At 28.4% G+C, this 20,918-nt stretch overlaps 5 protein-coding genes and 1 long non-coding RNA gene across 7 annotated transcripts; 3 read left to right on the top strand and 3 right to left on the bottom strand.

Annotated features, from left to right (window-relative positions):
* Positions 1–2,610: 2,610 nt before the first annotated feature.
* Positions 2,611–9,370, top strand: LOC111427088 (Glycoprotein hormone beta 5). Its single transcript, XM_023062062.2, has 3 exons — positions 2,611–2,725; positions 2,795–3,024; positions 9,039–9,370. The coding sequence occupies exons 2-3, from the start codon at positions 2,809–2,811 to the stop codon at positions 9,288–9,290; spliced, it is 468 nt and encodes a 155-aa protein (XP_022917830.2). The 5' UTR covers positions 2,611–2,725; positions 2,795–2,808; the 3' UTR covers positions 9,291–9,370.
* A 2,414-nt stretch (positions 9,371–11,784) lies between these two features.
* Positions 11,785–13,696, bottom strand: LOC111427523 (Glycoprotein hormone alpha 2). The gene is made up of 5 exons (XM_071193946.1): positions 13,240–13,696; positions 12,924–13,160; positions 12,452–12,850; positions 12,286–12,395; positions 11,785–12,225 (listed from the first exon to the last, which is right to left on the bottom strand). The coding sequence occupies exons 3-5, from the start codon at positions 12,577–12,579 to the stop codon at positions 11,966–11,968; spliced, it is 498 nt and encodes a 165-aa protein (XP_071050047.1). The 5' UTR covers positions 12,580–12,850; positions 12,924–13,160; positions 13,240–13,696; the 3' UTR covers positions 11,785–11,965.
* LOC139428917 (uncharacterized) lies at positions 13,081–14,381 on the top strand. The gene is made up of 2 exons (XR_011639591.1): positions 13,081–13,230; positions 13,276–14,381. It is a non-coding gene; the product is annotated as an uncharacterized lncRNA (long non-coding RNA).
* Positions 13,855–15,266, bottom strand: LOC111427444 (zinc finger DHHC-type palmitoyltransferase GABPI). The gene is made up of 4 exons (XM_023062593.2): positions 14,973–15,266; positions 14,437–14,919; positions 14,204–14,380; positions 13,855–14,140 (listed from the first exon to the last, which is right to left on the bottom strand). The coding sequence occupies exons 1-4, from the start codon at positions 15,089–15,091 to the stop codon at positions 13,990–13,992; spliced, it is 930 nt and encodes a 309-aa protein (XP_022918361.2). The 5' UTR covers positions 15,092–15,266; the 3' UTR covers positions 13,855–13,989.
* A 534-nt stretch (positions 15,267–15,800) lies between these two features.
* On the top strand, positions 15,801–16,276 carry LOC111427578 (protein PET117 homolog, mitochondrial). The gene is made up of 2 exons (XM_023062791.2): positions 15,801–15,982; positions 16,033–16,276. The coding sequence occupies exons 1-2, from the start codon at positions 15,891–15,893 to the stop codon at positions 16,172–16,174; spliced, it is 234 nt and encodes a 77-aa protein (XP_022918559.1). The 5' UTR covers positions 15,801–15,890; the 3' UTR covers positions 16,175–16,276.
* Positions 16,080–20,104, bottom strand: LOC111427577 (uncharacterized). 2 transcript variants are annotated; one of them, XM_023062788.2, is made up of 11 exons: positions 19,815–19,943; positions 19,676–19,761; positions 18,387–18,671; positions 18,049–18,336; positions 17,740–18,000; positions 17,489–17,687; positions 17,301–17,435; positions 17,091–17,248; positions 16,791–17,026; positions 16,538–16,739; positions 16,080–16,485 (listed from the first exon to the last, which is right to left on the bottom strand). In XM_023062788.2, the coding sequence occupies exons 2-11, from the start codon at positions 19,728–19,730 to the stop codon at positions 16,247–16,249; spliced, it is 2,058 nt and encodes a 685-aa protein (XP_022918556.2). In that variant the 5' UTR covers positions 19,731–19,761; positions 19,815–19,943; the 3' UTR covers positions 16,080–16,246. The 2 variants fall into 2 exon arrangements, with proteins under 2 accessions (XP_022918556.2, XP_022918554.2); XM_023062786.2 differs by having other exon boundaries at positions 19,676–20,104.
* Between the last annotated feature and the right edge of the window lie 814 nt (positions 20,105–20,918).

Raw genomic sequence — 20,918 nt, 5'->3', positions numbered from 1 at the left:
AAGAACGATTTGAGATATCATCATGAAATAAAGAACATTTTGAAGCAAATTTGATGAAGACTTAATGTGCCATAAATAATTTCTTATTTTCCATAAACATCGTTGTTATGACTTTTTTAAATCCTACTCTGCATATTTGATTGTTATAAGCATAAAATGTTAATTTTAAAAAATCGTATCTCAAGAACGAATTGAGATATCATCATGAAATTAAAAACATTTTGAAGCAAATTTGGTGAAGATTTAATGTGCCATAAATAATTTCTTATTTTCCATAAACATCGTTGTTTTAACATTTTTAAATCCAACTCTGCACATTCGATTGTTATAAGTATAAAATATTTATTTTAAAAAATCGTATCTCAAGAACGATTTGAGATATTATCGTGAAATAAAGAACATTTTGAAGCTGATTTGATGAAGATTTAATGTGCCATAAATAATTTCTTATTTTCCATAAACATCGTTGTTATGACATTTTAAATCCAACTGTGCATATTTGATTGTTATAAGTATAAAATGTTAATTTTAAAAGCTCATATCTCAAGAACGAATTGAGATACCATCATGAAATAAAGAACATTTTGAAGCAAATTTGATGAAGATTTAATGTGCCATAAATAATTTCTTATTTTCCATAAATATCGTTGTTATGACATTTTAAATCCAACTCTGCATATTTGATTGTTATAAGTATAAAATGTTAATTTTAAAAGCTCATATCTCAAGAACGAATTGAGATATCATCATAAAATAAAGAACATTTTGAAGCAAATTTGATGAAGATTTAATGTGCCATAAATAATTTCTTATTTTCCATAAACATCGTTGTTATGACATTTTAAATCCAACTGTGCATATTTGATTGTTATAAGCATAAAATGTTAATTTTAAAAAATCGTATCTCAAGAACGAATTGAGATATCATCATGAAATTAAAAACATTTTGAAGCAAATTTGGTGAAGATTTAATGTGCCATAAATAATTTCTTATTTTCCATAAACATCGTTGTTTTAACATTTTTAAATCCAACTCTGCACATTCGATTGTTATAAGTATAAAATATTTATTTTAAAAAATCGTATCTCAAGAACGATTTGAGATATTATTGTGAAATAAAGAACATTTTGAAGCTGATTTGATGAAGATTTAATGTGCCATAAATAATTTCTTATTTTCCATAAACATCGTTGTTATGACATTTTAAATCCAACTGTGCATATTTGATTGTTATAAGTATAAAATGTTAATTTTAAAAGCTCATATCTCAAGAACGAATTGAGATACCATCATGAAATAAAGAACATTTTGAAGCAAATTTGATGAAGATTTAATGTGCCATAAATAATTTCTTATTTTCCATAAACATCGTTGTTATGACATTTTAAATCCAACTCTGTATATTTGATTGTTATGTTATAAGTATAAAATGTTAATTTTAAAAAATCGTATCTCAAGAACGAATTGAGATATCATCATGAAATAAAGAACATTTTGAAGCAAATTTGATGAAGATTTAATGTGCCATAAATTATTTCTTATTTTCCATAAACATCGTTGTTGTGACATTTTTAAATTCAACTCTGCATATTTGCTTGTTAGAAGTATAAAATGTTAATTTTAAAAGCTCATATCTCAAGAACGAATTAAGATATCATCACGAAATTAAGAACATTTTGAAGCAAATTTGATGAAGAGTTAATGTGCCATAAATAATTTCTTATATTCCATTATGATTTTTTAAATCTAACTCTGTTTGTTAGGTCTTACTGATACCTATACTTTTTGAGTCGATCGATAAAAGCTTTCGGAATTCTCTTTACCCGGAAGGGTATAGCTTACATCCCCGATAAACCGTGTTGGCATTACATTGGTTTCGATCTAACAACAAACAAAAACAAACACAACAAATAAAGAAAATCAACTTGTAACCGCCGCGGTAAAAGTTAAAAGTTACACTCGTACATTTTTGTAGCATCCAATATTTTTCAATTACCCTAAAGTGCAGCTTTACTGGATGGAATTTCCTGTACGTTTGCACCAAGATAAATTGAATTGTACGCAGCTGTTATGACTTTAATAACTTGATATAAAAAGTTTTTAGAAAAAATGTGAAACTGTTCAAATAAATTTTTTAGTTAAAGTTTGTGTATAATTTCAACAAGTGACAAACTGTTCTAATTAAGAATCCAATTAAAGGAAATGTTTCTATTTTCGTTAGAGTTTTGAAATTGTAGTTTCATCACTTCGATTGTGTTTGTTTACCTCGTTAAAATTGGAAAACCGTGTGTATATCAATTTTGAATTCTCTGTTGGATGCAGTACAATTACCTGCATGGTAATTACAGAAAATTTTTCAGCTCAAGGAATTCTAACTAATATTAATCACCAAAAATCTCGGAATCATCAGCAACACGCAATGGATTTACACCCCCACGACCTGAATTAATTCCGTGAAATGTGCTACCAACAGGTAGGGTAAATGTATTCGAAATGCAAAAAAACTTTATGTGACTCCACCTGTTGGCATCGCGGCGCTTGCGCGTCTCTTCACTCACCGTATAATCGCGATGGAAACGCGCGAGTTTTGCCAAAGATCTTAACACCCATCGAGAACGTACAACATACTGAAAAAAAAAGAAAGCAAAACCAACAAAAAAAAGAACATACAAGAAGCTACAAAGAAATCAAACCAGAAGAAAATTTAAAAAAATATTCCCAAAGGTAACTAACTTTAACTTTATTAAAATGATTAATGTTTAAATTTGTTGGGTAAATAAATCATTTTTAAAGGTTTGAAAAGAAAAATGGTTCTTTGGGTATTATTACTTTCTTTCACTTGCATCGCCGCGCAAGAACTTAGCGTTATTGATGCCGATTTGGAAAGTATGGACCCAGTGGACACGTTACAGTGTCACAGGAGATCGTATACTTACAAAGTTAGTCAAATGGATGTTAATGGAAGGCAATGCAGGGACACTCTAAGAGTTTGGGCGTGTTGGGGAAGGTGCGATTCTAACGAAGTAAGTAGTTAAATATACTTTTTAATGAGACAGAGACAAAGTTATTTAAGAATTTTTAAGTTTAACTTTAAAAAATGAAACGTTTAAAAAAGAAATCTTTAATTTAATATATTTATAAAAAGAGTTTGGGTTATTTGATAAATCGTTTAATGGGTTAAAATAAACCAATCGTACTCTATCAATTTTGGAGATAAATTGACCTAATTTAATATTTGTCTTTTAATCTCGTCATTATTCAAATATGGCAATTCAAACACAACATTTGATCGATATCTCCAAAAATGAAAAATAATTTAAAAATGTAATCAGCATAAAATAAAAAATACATTTTTGAAAGAATAAATTTATTCTTAACATAACAAATTTAATTTAAAATAATAAAGTGGGAATGCGAAACAATTTTTTTATTTCACTTTTTAGTGTATAACCAATAAAGTGAAGCAACGATTCGTGCTGTACGTTTAAATCTCTTTTAATATTCGACACTTTTATGAGAACGTGTTACGACTATCGGTGTATATTCTTTAATTGTATAGTCCATAGAAAGCTATATATTAAATCTTATAAACCGAGATTTATTTTCTACGTTTGTTATTTACTCTTAAATAAAGTGTATCATCATGATTCTTCATCACAATTTTTGGAAATCTTGCAAAATTGCATTGTGCTGTAAAACGTCAATTTTTAATAAATTATATCTCAGGAACTAATTGAGATATCGTCATGATGTAAAAAGCATTCAATAGCAAATTTAATTTGCAATTAATATCATATCTTCACAAATTTAAATTTGAAGCCTACGATTTTTTGATTTCAAACGCAATCATAGATGTCACACACAAAGATATTAATCTTTAATAAATTATATCTCAGGAACTAATTGAGATATCGGCGTGAGATAATAAGGATTTTATAGCAAATTTAATTACTATTTTATGTAACAAAAGTCATTTCTCCAAAACATCAAATTTAGGAGATATGATTTTTTTAATTTAATCACAATCGTAGATGTTGTATTGAGAGATGTCAATTTTTAATGCATCATATCTCAGAAACTAATTGAGATATCAGCATGTGATAAAAAGCATTCAATAGCAAATTTAATTTGCAATTAATGTGCTCAACACCATATCTTCACAAATTCAAATTTCAAACCTATGATTTTTTTGATTTCTAACGCAGTCATAGATGTCACACACAAAAATATTAATCTTTAATAAATTATATCTCAGGAACTATTTGAGATATCGACGTGACATAATAAGGATTTTATAGCTAATTTAATTGCTATTTTATGTAACAAAAATCATTTCTTCAAAACTTCAAATTTCGGAGATATGATTTTTTTAATTTAATCACAATCGTAGATTTTGTGTTAAAAGATGTCAATTTTTAATGAATCTTATCTCAGGAACTAATTGAGATATCAGCATGTGATAAAAAGCATTCAATAGCAAATTTAATTTGCAATTAATGTGCTCAACACCATCTCTTCACAAATTGAAATTTCAAACCTACGATTTTTTGATTTCAAACGCAATCATAGATGTCACACACAAAGATATTAATCTTTAATAAATTATATCTCAGGAACTAATTGAGATATCGGCGTGAGATATTAAGGATTTTATAGCAAATTTAATTGCTATTTTATGTAACAAAAATCATTTCTTCAAAACATCAAATTTCGGAGATATGATTTTTTTAATGTAATCACAATCGTAGATGTTGTATTGAGAGATGTCAATTTTTAATGCATCATATCTCAGAAACTAATTGAGATATCAGCATGTGATAAAAAGCATTCAATAGCAAATTTAATTTGCAATTAATGTGCTCAACACCATATCTTCACAAATTCAAATTTCAAACTTACGATTTTTTAATTTCAAACGCAATCATAGATGTCACACACAGAGATATTAATTTTTAATAAATTATATCTCAGGAACTAATTGAGATATTGACGTGAGATAATAAGGATTTTATAGCAAATTTAATTGCTATTTTATGTAACAAAAATCATTTCTTCAAAACTTCAAATTTCGGAGATATGATTTTTTTAATTTAACCACAATCGTAGATGTTGTATTGTGAGATGTCAATTTTTAATAAATCATATCCCATGAACTAATTGAGATATCAAAATGTGATAAAAAGCATTCAATAGCAAATTAAATTTGCAATTAATATGCTCGAAATCATATCTTCACAAATTCAAATTTGAAGCCTACGATTTTTTGATTTCAAACGCAATCATAGATGTCACACACAAAGATATTAATCTTTAACAAATTATATCTCAGGAACTAATTGAGATATCGACGTGAGATAATAAGGATTTTATAGCAAATTTAATTGCTATTTTATGTAACAAAAATCATTTCTTCAAAACTTCAAATTTCGGAGATATGATTTTTTTAATTTAACCACAATCGTAGATGTTGTATTAAAAGATGTCAATTTTTAATGAATCATATCTCAGGAACTAATTGAGATATCAGCATGTGATAAAAAGCATTCAATAGCAAATTTAATTTGCAATTAATGTACTCAAAACCATATTTTCACAAATTCAAATTTCAAACCTACGATTTTTTGATTTCAAACACAATCATAGATGTCACACACAAAGATATTAATCTTTAATAAATTATATCTCAGGAACTAATTGAGATATCGACGTGAGATAATAAGAATTTTATAGCAAATTTAATTGCTATTTTATGTAACAAAAATCATTTCTTCAAAACTTCCAATTTCGGAGATATGATTTTTTTTAATTTAACCACAATCGTAGATGTTGTATTAAAAGATGTCAATTTTTAATGAATCATATCTCAGGAACTAATTGAGATATCAGCATGTGATAAAAAGCGTTCAATAGCAAATTTAATTTGCAATTAATGTGCTCAAAACCATATTCTCACAAATTCAAATTTCAAACCTACGATTTTTTGATTTCAAACGCTAGCATAGATGTCACACACAGAGATATTAATTTTTAATAAATTATATCTCAGGAACTAATTGAGATATCTACGTGAGATAATAAGGAGTTTATAGCAAGTTTAATTGCTATTTTATGTAACAAAAATCATTTCTTCAAAACATCAAATTTCGGAGATATGATTTTTTTAATGTAATCACAATCGTAGATGTTATATTGAGAGATGTCAATTTTTAATGCATCATATCTCAGAAACTAATTGAGATATCAGCATGTGATAAAAAGCATTCAATAGCAAATTTAATTTGCAATTAATGTGCTCAACACCATATCTTCACAAATTCAAATTTTAAACCTACGATTTTTTTATTTCAAACGCAATCATAGATGTCACACACAAAGATATTAATCTTTAATAAATTATATCTCAGGAACTAATTGAGATATCTGCGTAAGATAATAAGGATTTTATAGCAAATTTAATTGCTATTTTATGTAACAAAAGTCATTTCTTCAAAACTTCAAATTTCGAAGATATGATTTTTTTAATTTAATCACAATCGTAGATGTTGTATTAAAAGATGTCAATTTTTAATGAATCATATCTCAGGAACTAATTGAGATATCAGCATGTGATAAAAAGCGTTCAATAGCAAATTTAATTTGCAATTAATGTGCTCAAAACCATATTTTCACAAATTCAAATTTCAAACTTACGATTTTTTAATTTCAAACGCAATCATAGATGTCACACACAAAGATGTTAATCTTTAATAAATTATATCTCAGGAACTAATTGAGATATCGACATGACATAATAAGGATTTTATAGCAAATTTAATTGCTATTTTATGTAACAAAAATCATTTCTTCAAAACTTCAAATTTCGGAGATATGATTTTTTTAATTTAACCACAATCGTAGATGTTGTGTTGAGAGATGTCAATTTTTAATGAATCAAATCTCAGGAACTAATTGGGATATCAGCATGTGATAAAAAGCATTCAATAGCAAATTTAATTTGCAATTAGTGTGCCCAAGACCATATCTTCACAAATTCAAATTTCAAACCTACGATTTTTTGATTTCAAACGCAATCATAGATGTCACACACAAAGATATTAATCTTTAATAAATTATATCTCAGGAACTAATTGAGATATCGACGTGAGATAATAAGGATTTTATAGCAAATTTAATTGCTATTTTATGTAACAAAAATCATTTCTTCAAAACATCAAATTTCGGAGATTTGATTTTATTAATGTGATCACAATCGTAGATGTTGTATTGAGAGATGTCAATCTTTAATGCATCATATCTCAGAAACTAATTGAGATATCAGCATGTGATAAAAAGCATTCAATAGCAAATTTAATTTGCAATTAATGTGCTCAACACCATATCTTCACAAATTCAAATTTCAAACTTACGATTTTTTGATTTCAAACGCAATCATAGATGTCACACACAAAGATATTAATCTTTAACAAATTATATCTCAGGAACTAATTGAGATATCGACGTGAGATAATAAGGATTTTATAGCAAATTTAATTGCTATTTTATGTAACAAAAATCATTTCTTCGAAACTTCAAATTTCGGACATATGATTTTTTTAATTTAACCACAATTGTAGATGTTGTATTGTGAGATGTCAATTTTTAATAAATCATATCTCATGAACTAATTGGTATATCAATATGTGATAAAAAGCATTCAATAGCAAATTGAAGAGAAAGATCATATCTTCACAAATTCAAATTTGAAGCCTACGATTTTTTGATTTCAACCGCAATCATAGATGTCACACACAAAGATATTAATCTTTAAGGATTTTATTACAAACTTAATTAGTATTTAATGTAAGAAAATTCATTTAAAATTTTTTTCTTAACATTCAAAATTCCTTTCTTAATTAATCGACAAGTATAAATTAAAAGTAAATACCTCAAAGATAGAAGGATACAGGATAGGTACAGACTTAATGCGGATTTTAATCGATCTCGTAGAGTTTTGTGGAGGTTTAATACAGGTTTTGCGATAATTGTAAAAGCGATCTTGTGCGGGTTTAGATGTGTAAAGTTTCCATTTTAATCCGGGACGAAAGCTTTCTTCGGGAATCGGGTCAAAACGCAAAATTGAATGAAATGAATAAAGTGTTAAATAGGGGGGGTGGATTTAAGGGAAAGATAAGTTTGAATTAGATGAGTAGATAATTACTTTAACTAATTAATTAGGCGAACGTGGAAAAAGGAGAGGATTCTAAAAAGTGTTCTATAGAGAACTGTTTAATGTAGAAAATTTTTTTTAAAATTAAATTATTTCAGTTAGCTTTCATAAATCGGAAAGAATTAATTAAAATTATCTTCCGCAAAGTTCAAACAGTGAATAAGCTTTAGCTCGTAATATGGTAAAAAGACAAATAAACGATAAAAGGTAATTCCCTCCAGAGACAATTTTAAAACCACAAATTAAATTTTTTTTCTTATTTAATTATAAAAGCACCGTTCCGCTTTCGGTCTGTTTTGATTTCGTTTCATTACTGTTTGTTTTCGCGTTGTAAACAGATTTTTTTAAAATTGCAATTAACGGCAATTTTCTAAAATACAATTTTTAATTTATGTCCCAATTTTCCACGAAAATAAAACTTTTCCGGAAAGAGGACACGTCTCCAGGTAACGGTGCATCAAATTGTTTTCTCATTTATGCAAACCTCATCCTCCACAACTTTAGATTATAACCGCGAAAGGAAAAAAAGTCGAAGACTCCCAACTTTCTTATTTAATATTCATTGTTTTTACAAGGATTTAAAACAATTTTTTGATTAATAATTATTAGATTTAACCTTCCTGGAAAGTCAGATATTTGCGAAACAACTAAAACTAGATCTAACAATAGCATTAAAACTAGAATTAATACTTGCACTAGAACTAATACTAGACCTAGAACTAGAAACATTTGGGTTTAAACCCGAATGTTTCTAGTTCTAAATTTAGAGGTAATTCTCTCTAAACCTAACTCTTTAGACTAGTGTTGAAAGGTTAAAAACATTTCTTTTAGATTTCAGATTATCGTTTTCCTTTTAAAAAATCATCACATCCAGTTTGTGTGCACTACGCAAGAACTAAATCGGTTGCGTTTTTAAGAGATTGCGATGAAGATGCTTTACCATCAACGGCAAGATACGAGTATTTAGAAGCTGCGAGCTGTCGGTGTCAACTGTGTTCTTCATCTGACACAAGTTGTGAGGGAGTTAGATATCGAGCGAATCGATCTCATCCGGATCGTTTAGGATTTGGGATTCGCCAATAAAATGATAAATGTTAATTAAAAATGTTATTGTGTGTATTTATTTCTTAAAAATATTTAAAAATATACTATGAATGAGGCAATTTATTTTTTTATTTATTTTACCCTGAATCTTGTTTATTACAGGTTAAATAAAGAGGTAGGTAAAACAATTTTCGTTTTATGTGAGTGAAGCAAATAGCTTGTAAAAAAGGTAAGCTAATGTTTTCACAGGGAAATTAAAAGGGATGTTGTAAAGGAAGTAACGATTTGACGTTAACTCGTGAGATAAAAAAAATTCTTTGTTTAATTCAATCAATATAAACACAACTCGTAATAGTCTTGAGTTAAGAATAAAATTGCTTTATTCAATAACTTTACTAAAATGATAAAACACGTTACATCCTAAGTAAAAACAATAAATTACTGTTGAATATTCCACAAATTCGCTAGAGCTTCCAGGCGATTTTCTCGGAAATTTGCGATACTTTATTCGCGTTGTTTTCTAGAACAGATTAAAATTCATCGCCCGACATCGGCGTTGATGCAAATTCAAGAATCCCTTTATTATACAGTAAGCAACGATTAACACCTACATAATGAAAGGGTTTTGAAGTCAAGATGTCAATTCATTATCTAATCAACTTCATTAATTCAAAAATTTCCAAGAAATGATGCTTTTTTCAATGTTTACTTTCTAAGTATTCAAATGGGATCAATAAAAAGGTTACACGACAATAACTTGATAATATAAGACAATAACTTGAAATATCAAATGGTGGGGTGTAGTTTCGATGTAATTCCGTGGAAAAGAGTCCCCGAACCTATCGTAAATTGCTCCCTCAAGCGTAAGAAACCTCCTCCTCTGGCGTAGGTTAGTTAATGACCCGTTTTATGGGCAAGGATCTTTTCCAGTTTGTTCCTGATAATGCTAGCGATCTTCCTTTCGTGTCTTAGCATATATTAAGACTGCGTCACTGACAATCTTTTTGTGGTATAATGCACTAAATATTCAAAATTTGTAAAGCTCTACTTATCAACCTGTTTTTAATCTTATAAAAATTGACGATGAAATTAAATTTAAAAATTTATACAAAAAACTTGTAACTTGAAATTAATTTTGAAGTAAAATATAATACCTAGCACAGTTATAAACAAAGTTTTACCTTAACTCAATTAATATTGTTTTAGATCTTCTTTAAATTTTACATTTTTCGTACAAAAAAATAATGGTAAAAGTATTTTGACACCTGTCAAGGTCAAATTTTTTGAGTTTCTGTTGGTATTACCTAGGGTCCCTATAAAATTTATGAACGTTTTCTAATTTCTAATAAGATTTTCGATTAATAAATAATTGAGGTTAAAAAACGAATACATTAATTTTTAAGTAAGAAGCAAATTTTAATTATTTAAGTATAATTATAAAAATATAAAAGTGAATTGAAAGTTAAACGTCAAAGTGACATAAATTGATTTCAAAACTTGATACAGCAAAATTCAACAATCATTACCAACTTGACAGTAATTTGACAGATGTTATAGAAAAAATTTTTTTTTAAATAGAAGCTTATTATTATTATCATTGCTGTCAGGCTGAAGGGAGCGGCCCCTCTCTCTGGAAGTTATTTTCACCATAAGGTTACCTTTGAGGCATCCCAACTATTGATTGCCTTAAGTGGCTTTTTTGTAGTCCACAGCCAGGTTGGGGTCCAATGAACGGCGTTCTTTGGCCAGCTTGTCTGCCTTTTCATTGCCCTCAATGTCTTTGTGACCTAGAACCCACTATAGAGTAACATCATTACCCCTAGCGAGTTCTTTCAGATTGCTGGTACATTCTCTGATCAGTGCAGAGTCACACGTGTAGATCTGAATTGCTTTTAAGCGGCCCGACGGTCCTTTTCTTGCACTTTTCTAGGTTATATCTAAGAAGATCTAGAAGATTATATCTATATCACGAACGATTTGAGATAGCATAATGAAATAAAAAACATTTTCAAGCAAATTTATTGAGGAGATCATAACCTCGTTATTATGATACTTTAAACTTATCTCTACATCTGTAGTTATATATTCCTTACTCTACGGGTTTTGAATTTTATCACAATCAGAGGGCGATTTTTTGGCCAATTAAAATAAAATCAACAGTAAAAGCTCGATATGACACCAGCATCTAGAAAATCAATTCTTTTTCTAGAAAAGATGTGTTTTTCACTGATTAATCAGAAATGCGCGTGTAAAGATTACCATATTTTGAAAAATGGCATTTTAATGAATATCCTTTGGGTGCGTGTTGACTAAAGAATTAATTAAAAGATGTATTCGGGGTGCGACAAAGGGAAACGTACCCTTCGGGAAATAACCTGATATGAATGTGATTATACTCGCATTATCTTTCCAATAATTCGTCTTTGTAATCCTTTTTAACCAAATCATCAAAAAAGAAATAATTTCTCTTAATAATACTTTATCAACAAATTGATTAAAATAAAAACCAATATTTTTTTATATAAATAAACAATTTATTACACAATAAATATACACAATATATATAATTTTTTTTCAGTCAGTCAGTATAATATTTACAAGTTATATAATTAAATTAATGAATGCAAGTCGATTTTTAGTTTATTTTAAGATAATAAAATCACATTTTTTTTTGTTCTTTTATTACCTTGCTCGATACATAATTAGGATTCATGTTAATCTTTTTTGCAATGGTAACAAGAGCAACTAGCAGCCGATTTAAAAGTTAACTTCTTGTATCCATCGAGACATCTAACAACTGCTTCCAAAGGTTCCGATTCCATAATGTTACAACACTGCCCGACGGAAGTAATGGGTTGGGTTGGACTTGCTTTAGGTCCTGAAGGAATCGCCCAACTTTCACAATAACCACGACAAGCATTGGTAATCATTTCGAATTCAACACAACCAGGGATTCGAATTTTTCTCGTATGACCTAAAAAAAAATAATTAATAAAAGAAATATTTAACTAAAAAAAAAATTTTTTTAACTAACCTACTTTATGACAACCAGGTCTTTGCCAAGCATCTTTAGAAGAAACACTCGATGGTAATACAGCGTTAGAAATTGATAGCAAAACTATCAATAACCAACAAGTTAACATGCTAAAAATTCAACAGAAAAAAATTAAAACACAAAGAGATAATTAATTAAGTTTTACCTGATCAGATCTGTGCGATCTGCGGTGATGTTTAGGCAACGACAAGGCTGCAAGTGCGAGCTTTGAGCTTTTAACGGAGTTTTGTTCGAGGTATTCACCCCCACTACACCCTCAACTTCCGCCCACATGCGTTTTAAGCGTTGGAAAACAACCCCAAAAGAGATGTAGGTGTTAAATTGGAAAAAAAATAAAAGGAATTTAGTTCTCGTTTTAACTTTATTTATCAGTTATTTTCACTTTCCTAACTCTTTTAACAACATCGATATCTAAATTTGCATTATTAACGATTCCGACGTTATCCTTGTTCTGATCTTTATGGCTGTAAGTGACTCCAAACAATTTTGCCAAGACATCGACAGCTCGCAATGCAACTTCGTTATCCGCATCTTCATCACAAATCTTTAAATGGTTAAATAAAAATTAAAACCAACTAAATAATAGAAATTAAATAAGGCTTAGTGATGTTACTCACAACGTTTGCGATTATGTAGGATGTTATTAACACGATGAAAATTTTCCACATTTTTCTAAAGTAAAAAAAATCTTGTTTTTTGAGCTTTATAATACTTAGGAGTCGTAAAATCTTTTAAAAATCAATTTTTTCCATCATTAAGATCAATTTGTTCATAATCCATTGTTCTTAATGAAGCAAAAACCGATTTTTTTTCTTGAAACTTTTTCCTCAATATCAATTTCGACCAAATACCCACTACAACAACATGTTTAATTACAAACTTATTTTCTTTTTAGTTATTATTTCGTTTTTATACCAAACAACGGTAAAATACCTTAAATTAATCATGATTTTATTCTTTCTTTTCAAGTTGTTTGCTTTAGGTGATGGTGACGTCGATCAAACTCGCTCAAAGTTAGATGACGAAGAAGTACAATTACGCTTCGATGTTCTTAATTTTTTAGCCCACATGATGCCCGGAATGAGAAAACGGATTAATGACTCCAAATCAGATAATATCGAGCTAAAAAATGAAGGAAATATGGGGTTTGATATTAAAACGGTGGATGTATGAATAGAAATACAAAATTAATGATTCGAAATAAAGTGATACAAAATATAATTTTTATTTATTTAATAAAAGTCAAGAAAAGTACAAAAAATCCGGTTGACAGGTTAATTTTTGACATGCAATGTCAAAAGTCACTCCATTTTTTAAGGTTATGTTTACTTGTCAAAATAAAGCTTAATTATAAAAAATATAATAAATAAACAAGATAAGAGTGATTTTTTGATATCTTAATTATTCAGTATCATTTAATAAAAGCGGTACCTCTTTGGAATTTTATAAATATATTACTGGCACTTTGTAACACGAAAGTTAGGTTAGTTTTGAATGTTGTTTGAATCTTCCCATTATTTTGAAATGTAACAGAAATTATATAAACAATAGTTATATAAGATTTTATTTCATAATAAAAATATATTGCGTTTTAAATCACATGGATACCTACATTGCATGTTTACCATATGAAATTAATATAAAAAAGTAATTATGAATAAATATGTATATTATAATAATACTTTATGCCAGGGTATTTGCTGCAGTCTTTCGAAACCGTCTCCTTTTACAAACATTATCCACCATAACTTCCACCATTTGATGCAGTAACATTATAGAAAAAAATGTTGCTAATCCAAGTCCATACAACCCCGATACAAATGATAAAGCAAGCCTATACAAAAAAAAGATAAGTGATAGTGTAAAATTTAATCTACACAAATGTTTTTGAACTCACTCAAATAAATCATAAGCATACGAACAATCATCAGGTAGTAAAACCGACCCATAAAATAAAAATGGATGGCACACCGTAGTTAAAGTAAGATTACATCCATATAAAAGAGAAGAAACCATTGCAAATAAACCCATTATGTAATATTTTATGTTATAATCACCTATACAATAACCCAACCTTTAAATTAAAAGTGTATTAGATTAATAAATATGTTTTTAATTTATTTTTTTTACCACAAACTATGGGTGCTATTAATAGGAACCATTTTTTGGCACCCAACACAATGCCAACCAGAATTATCTATAACACAGCATTTTTTCGCCTTCCAAAACCAATAACAACCAAGCAAAATGACAATAGTCAATGCTATATTCTCTTCTAAAAGTATTTCAAGGAATGGTATCACAACTAACTCAAACACTAAATAAAGTATGATAAAAGAAGTGTTGATCCAAACTTGAAAAAAGTTGGTACAACAGTTTTGAGTAAAAAGTTTCATGCATATTAATAACAGGACTAAGGCGATGGCTGCAAGAATGGTCCATACTATTCCATTTGTTGCTATTAATAAAAAAAGTGGTATAAAAATTATAGATAAGATTATTTCCGGTGATATTCGCTTTGCTCCTCCTATCCAAGGTAGTCTTAGGCGATCAGTACAGGCGGAAAAGCAGTTTTGTTTGTTGTGCTGAGGAAAGCCATGACCGGTTATAAGACTACAAAAAATTACAACAAATAAGTGAATAATTGAGTTAAAAAGAAGTTTCACCTTTCCATTCCTTCATCAAAATCTTGACAATCACAGCAACATGCCAGGATGTGATTAATCTGGTTATTTTGATCGATATATTCACAACAACATAAGTAGTTATTACTTTCCGGACTCATTGAATTACAACCTCATTTATGATTTATTCCAATATCATTATATGATTCTTTATCATTTATGGTTTTATTGTTGCATATCAAAGTTATTTTATCTTATTTTTCACCCACATTCAACAAAATATCAAATAAACATTTTAATAAACTATGCTGATGAAAGTAATGCTAGGGTATTTTATTTCTCAATGTTTAATAGTAACAATTTATTTAAAACTAATTTATTATTAAAATATATCGTAATATTTTATTTAGGATTATTTATGTAAATATAACGCTATAAAAATAAAAAATTAAAATAAGTTAAAAATAAAACAGTTTATTTGTTTGAACTGTCAATTGTCAAATAGTTGTCAAATATAAGATATCTTAAATTTTAATAAATTTAACAATATCATTATATGATTCTTTACCATTTCTGGTTTTATTGTTGCATATCAAGGTTATTTTAGCTTATTTCTCACCCACATTCAGCAAATATCAAATAAACATTTTAATAAATTGATGAAAGTAATGCTAGGGTATTTCATTTCTCAATGTTTAATAGTAACACTTTATGTAAACCTAATTTATTGTTAAAATATATCCTAATATTTTATTTATGATTATTTATGTAAATATAACGCTATAAAAATAACAAATTAAAATAATTTTAAAATAAAACAGTTTATTTGTTTGAACTGTCAATTGTCAAATAATTGTCAAATATAAGATATCTTAAATTTTAATAAATTTAACAAGTTATTTGTATATGCCGAATTAAATAAGTTTAATTAATATAAAAATAACTTAATTAAACCACGAAATGTCGTTGACATCAAAATTTACATTAGGTACAGCTTGTTTAATTTCCGTAGGGATTATAGGTTATGTCCACTATAAGCAACAATTTGACAGGTAGGTGTTATTTATTAAAATATTTTGGTTATTTATTATTAATTTATTAGAGAAAGACTTCATGTGGGCGTAATAAAAGATATTGAAAGACAACAAAGACGAAAAACGGAAAATCTCTATTTATTACAACAACAAATTGATTTTACCAAAGAAGCTAAAAAAGTACAATATGACGAAATACCAGGAAGATAGCGTTTAGTATTAATTTATAAACACTGTAGTTAATGTAAATATTAAAATATCACAAATTGTAATAAGATTTTTTTAACTATATTCTATGTCCTGATTGGAAAATCGAACTTTTTTGTTATCCAAATTACTGTGGCCAAGTTCGAAATTTCTGTTTATTTCTTGCATGGTCATTTGCATGTATTTCTTTTCATAATGTAATTTATAACGTTTCGTTATACAAAATGATATAGCCACTATTATTATTATTAATAAAATCCAAAGAATTATAAATATCGTTATCATATAACCATCTAAACAAGCTGCCCCAAGTTCTAAAAAAACAATAAAATCGTTGCTTAATGTTTAATTAATTAAAGTTCATACCAATATCTGATATAATTAATTGGTGGGCAGCATCATAAAGATATTTATCTTTTGGGTCCCCTTTAACTGTTAAATTTAATTGTAATGGAACTTCAGTCATTTGTTTACCAATAATTTCATAAGAATTCTTTGATAAATTTTGAACTTTAGAAGAAGCAGTTTCCCGTTTTGTTCTTATCCTTGCAATATCTCCACAATCAACCTATTAATTAAATTTGGTTAATTAAAAAATTGTATCACTACAAAGATTTACCCCTGGACATTCTCCATTACAAAATTGTACAACAACACTAAATCTTATAATCGGCGACGTTGTGAATTTAAATGCTTGAAATTTTGCGGTTAATCTTGTTGTATTTCCATCCCTTGTTTTAATAAGGGCTGGAAATACTTGAAGATTTGTTGGACATCCTCTGTCGTCTATTAACGGGATTAAATCTTGAAGATTATCACTCATCGCTACTAAATGATTAGCAGAAATATCATATTCTAAAAAAATATCAATTTTTTAATTTGTAAAGTTATAGTAAATTAATAGTAATAAATAAATTGCCTTGTGATGTTTCCGCTTCAATAATCAATTCTAATTCTTGACCAACCAAAGATTCACTTAATTCTTGTTTAGTTTCTGCGTCAACAATTCTCATTGTAACGTGAGGTGAGTTTGTTGAGTTTATTAAAGTTTCCACTGATCCAGAACCGGGGTATTCCCTGCATAAATAATTTAATCATTACAAAAGTAATTAATTAAGTAATTAATTACGTTGTAAAATTAACTCCGGTTCCAACTACAACTTTCGTTGAATTTCCATAAATACATCCAATTCTAACTACACGATCCGCTTGAGTTTGAACCAAAGAATTAAATTGAACTATCATTGTGGTGGATAAAAGCGTACTAAAAATTGAATTAAAAAAATCAATTATGAATTAATTTTTAATATATTTTACCTATTCAAATCATTTTTAGCTTTAATTATTCCACAAACGCCTATTTTTAAAGGAACGGTTAACTTTATTTCTTCTAATCCATGTCCTTTTACATTACATTCAGGGTCATCAAAATGTCCAGTTGTATAAAGTCTCCCATCAAATCTATTTTTTGGCCGATATCGAATAATCATGTTTTTATCGGTACATTGAACAGAAACTACAACAAAGAATTAATTTTATTTATTAAAGAGATAAATAAGAAGTTATACTATTTAAACACGGTGCTTTTTCATAATAATTCCCCGATTCATTTTTTTCTAACAATTTTGGTCCTCTTATTTTGCTATCTTCACTATGTAACAAACAAACATTCGATTTTTCAATAAAACTGTACCCCCTACAAACGAATTCTTCAGTGTTTAAACATTTATCTTCACACTCTTTTTTAGTAATTCCATTTATTTGTAAATCTGTGTGAGTTAAAGTTTTGTTAAAATATTCTTCAAAAGAACAAAAATCTTCTTTATTTGCTAAAATTAAACTTTGTTAATCATAAAAACTTTATACATAAAACTTACATAAAGAACATTGATTTCCATAATATTCTTCATCGGATCTTGACGCTCTAAACGAACTAGCCGACAAAATTCGATCTGTATCACTTAAAATACATCTACCAATAACTTCCGTTTGATTCGGACGTCCAACCAAAAACTTTGCAGAACGACAATGAAAAGCAGTTTCATTTAAACATAACTGTTGACATTGTTGTCGTGATATTATTGAAGGAATTCTTTTTGCATCATTCCCAACTAATGTAGCACCCGGGGCACGTTCAAATATCCAAGATTTATTACAATTTTCAACTGAAACAGATTCTATTTTACGACGATCAAAATGTATTATTATCAGGAACCTTTTAAGCAAGTTTTTAAAAACCAAGCAACATGCGAATCACTAATACTATCATATTCTTCGGACGCATAAATTTTTTCCCTGTACCAATAACACGTTTGGTTCTGGTAGTTCAAGATAAAACCTTGACAATCATCAATGTCGCCGCATTTCCGCAAGCATTGCAGCGTAACCGGCAATTTATTTGGATCTCTGAAGAGCAATAACGGTTTGATATTCGGTGGTCTTAATCCTATCACTTTTTCGAAGTTTACATTTTCTTTTGGGCAGTTTGATATTTGAGCAACTAAAAGAAATTGATTTATTGATATTTTGAAATAATAAAACATGAATGAAATGTCCTGTAGTTAATTATTTATGTTAATTAACTTTTATTGTTAGTGAGTTGGGGAAAAATAAATGGAACTTTAATGGAAATAATGAGACAAGGTCAAAAGATAATGTTTGTTTTTGTTGAATTAAAAGGAATGAAGTTACTATAACGGTTTTGACTTGCACAATAAAAAAAGGACAAAACCAAATAATTATAAATATTTTGGTTACCAAGCTGATGTTTTGCTTAACATTACATTAATCATCATATTGTGACGCCTAGGCCGCAATCAGGCTTTATTAACTGAAGTTATAGATATTTTGATCGCAGCGATTAATATTATATCAACCTCAGACAAGTCATCATATTGTGGCGCAGCAGTCAAGACCTTTATTAGTACTGCACGCGAATAGAACCATAACATATTCCAGATAGACGCTTCAGAAGACTACGCATATTATCCGTACAGCAGTGATTATCAGCCTGCTAAGACTGCTAAATCTAACTATACTCACAGAGCTTAACTCTAACCACATACCAGTCATTATTACAATAATGAAATTACAATGAAAAAGTAAACCGTCCTTATTTCCTTCCAAAACATTGATACAATTGTGCAATCCAGCATTGGAAAATCAGGAGCTGAAGTAACCAAATTTAGAAACTAAATGTATTAGAGCTGGTGTCCGTCTTGACAGCGTCTTGAGTTCTGTTCTATTTAACATCTGATATACTGGAAACTAGTGCATCTATAGCAATGTATGCAGATAACACTGCTCTAATTAGTAAGAATCATAACTTGGAAATCGAAATTAATCAACTTGAGTAATCCATAAATATAATTGCCAACTGATTTAAAATGTATGTATATATTATGTATATACTAATCTCGATAATTTAATTAAATCTTGATTGACGCAATATTAATTAATAACATTGCGTCAATTTTATACGCATATTATAAAATTTATCCTCACCTACTACATCTTCATTGACAAACACTAAAATCATCATAATTAAATTGACCAGCATTTCACCACACTCATATTCCAACTCCGCCTAACTAAAAGAAAAATTCAAAAAACTAATTTTCGCCACTTTCGTCTCCAACCCAACCCGCCAAACTGTTCTACATCAACTGGAGGAAATCACCGTTCCAACTCCATAAATCACCTCTCGTTTTATCAGCTTCAAATAAGTACTGAAGATGACCGTAACAGTAGACAAAAATCTACGGGCACTGTTACCTCACAATATTGCACGCAAATGCAATAATGGGAGAAAAAAAGTTTTAAAGTAGTAGTTGCGATTACGTAAGTGTCCTTGGTCTATATCGTTACGTTGATGTGCAACCGTATGCACATCTATAAAGTCTACAATATTGAAAAGCGACGCGAAGCTTTGTCGAATGAAAGCTTTCCTTCGAAAACCTCCTTCTTTCAAAATCATTTGATTGTCAAAGAATATTGTTGGGTAATTTTTTAGGTAATAGGTAATAATAAGTGGGTGGAGAATGACAATGATGGTGTCCTGTTGAAATCCGATAGTTACAGGATGTTAATGTAATTGACGGTGATGATGATGAGTGGGTTGGGTGGTTTATTGGTAAATGAAACAGGCTATTATTGATTTGAGAGTCAGTTTAAAATAATGTAAATTATCAAGTTCTTTTTAACTTAGAAATAATAATAAATTAAGTTTTCGTAGAAGAATGTATTATTTATAACTTGTCATAACCAATATCTGATGACCTCATACGAAAAAAAAAACATTTAACATTCGCATAACTCACATATTATGAGTTACATACTTAAACCTCTTTTATGTTTAATGAATCATATTCTATTTATAAATTTGTAAAATAACTATTTTTATAAACTTTATAATTTGAATTTGTCAAAACCTACCTTACCAACAATCAACAATTTATTTGACATTTACATAACCTCAATCAATTTTTGGTTATAATTAGATATACTTTCTATAAAAATGGTAAGAAAGAAAAATTTAATTCAATAAACTAATAATAATTCGTCAATTTTTAGAAACCTCCAATACACTGTCCAGTTTGTACATCACTTAGTAAAAATAATAAATTAATTCTATATCAAATAAATCTCACAAAAGCTGTGTATTTGTGTGAAGATAAAAGTTGTAGTTATCCAAAAGGGCATAATTGGGTAGAAATAAACAGATCTTGGAAAGAAATACCAAAAGACA

The sequence above is a fragment of the Onthophagus taurus genome, chromosome 2 (assembly GCF_036711975.1).
Source record: "Onthophagus taurus isolate NC chromosome 2, IU_Otau_3.0, whole genome shotgun sequence".
NCBI lineage: Eukaryota > Metazoa > Arthropoda > Insecta > Coleoptera > Scarabaeidae > Onthophagus > Onthophagus taurus.
The sequence above is the reverse complement of the archived record's forward strand: the minus strand, read 5'-3'. Positions and strand labels throughout refer to the sequence as shown.

Bases quoted from the DNA above. Each gene is read 5' to 3' on its own strand.
- LOC111427088 (XM_023062062.2), top strand. From the start codon at position 2,809: ATGGTTCTTTGGGTATTATTACTTTCTTTCACTTGCATCGCCGCGCAA. The intron at 3,025-9,038 runs GTAAGTAGTTAA...CATTTCTTTTAG, and splicing joins GAAGGTGCGATTCTAACGAA to ATTTCAGATTATCGTTTTCC.
- LOC111427523 (XM_071193946.1), bottom strand. From the start codon at position 12,579: ATGTGGGCGGAAGTTGAGGGTGTAGTGGGGGTGAATACCTCGAACAAA. The intron at 12,396-12,451 runs GTAAAACTTAAT...TTGAATTTTTAG, and splicing joins GATCGCACAGATCTGATCAG to CATGTTAACTTGTTGGTTAT. The intron at 12,226-12,285 runs GTTAGTTAAAAA...ATTTTTTTTTAG, and splicing joins ACCTGGTTGTCATAAAGTAG to GTCATACGAGAAAAATTCGA.
- LOC111427444 (XM_023062593.2), bottom strand. From the start codon at position 15,091: ATGAGTCCGGAAAGTAATAACTACTTATGTTGTTGTGAATATATCGAT. The intron at 14,381-14,436 runs GTAAAAAAAATA...TTTAATTTAAAG, and splicing joins AATAGCACCCATAGTTTGTG to GTTGGGTTATTGTATAGGTG. The intron at 14,141-14,203 runs GTGAGTTCAAAA...TTTTTTGTATAG, and splicing joins TATGCTTATGATTTATTTGA to GCTTGCTTTATCATTTGTAT.
- LOC111427578 (XM_023062791.2), top strand. From the start codon at position 15,891: ATGTCGTTGACATCAAAATTTACATTAGGTACAGCTTGTTTAATTTCC. The intron at 15,983-16,032 runs GTAGGTGTTATT...TTAATTTATTAG, and splicing joins TATAAGCAACAATTTGACAG to AGAAAGACTTCATGTGGGCG.
- LOC111427577 (XM_023062786.2), bottom strand. From the start codon at position 19,730: ATGCTGGTCAATTTAATTATGATGATTTTAGTGTTTGTCAATGAAGAT. The intron at 18,337-18,386 runs GTTCCTGATAAT...AATCTGTTTCAG, and splicing joins TTTAAAAACTTGCTTAAAAG to TTGAAAATTGTAATAAATCT. The intron at 17,436-17,488 runs GTAAAATATATT...TTCAATTTTTAG, and splicing joins GCTAAAAATGATTTGAATAG to TACGCTTTTATCCACCACAA.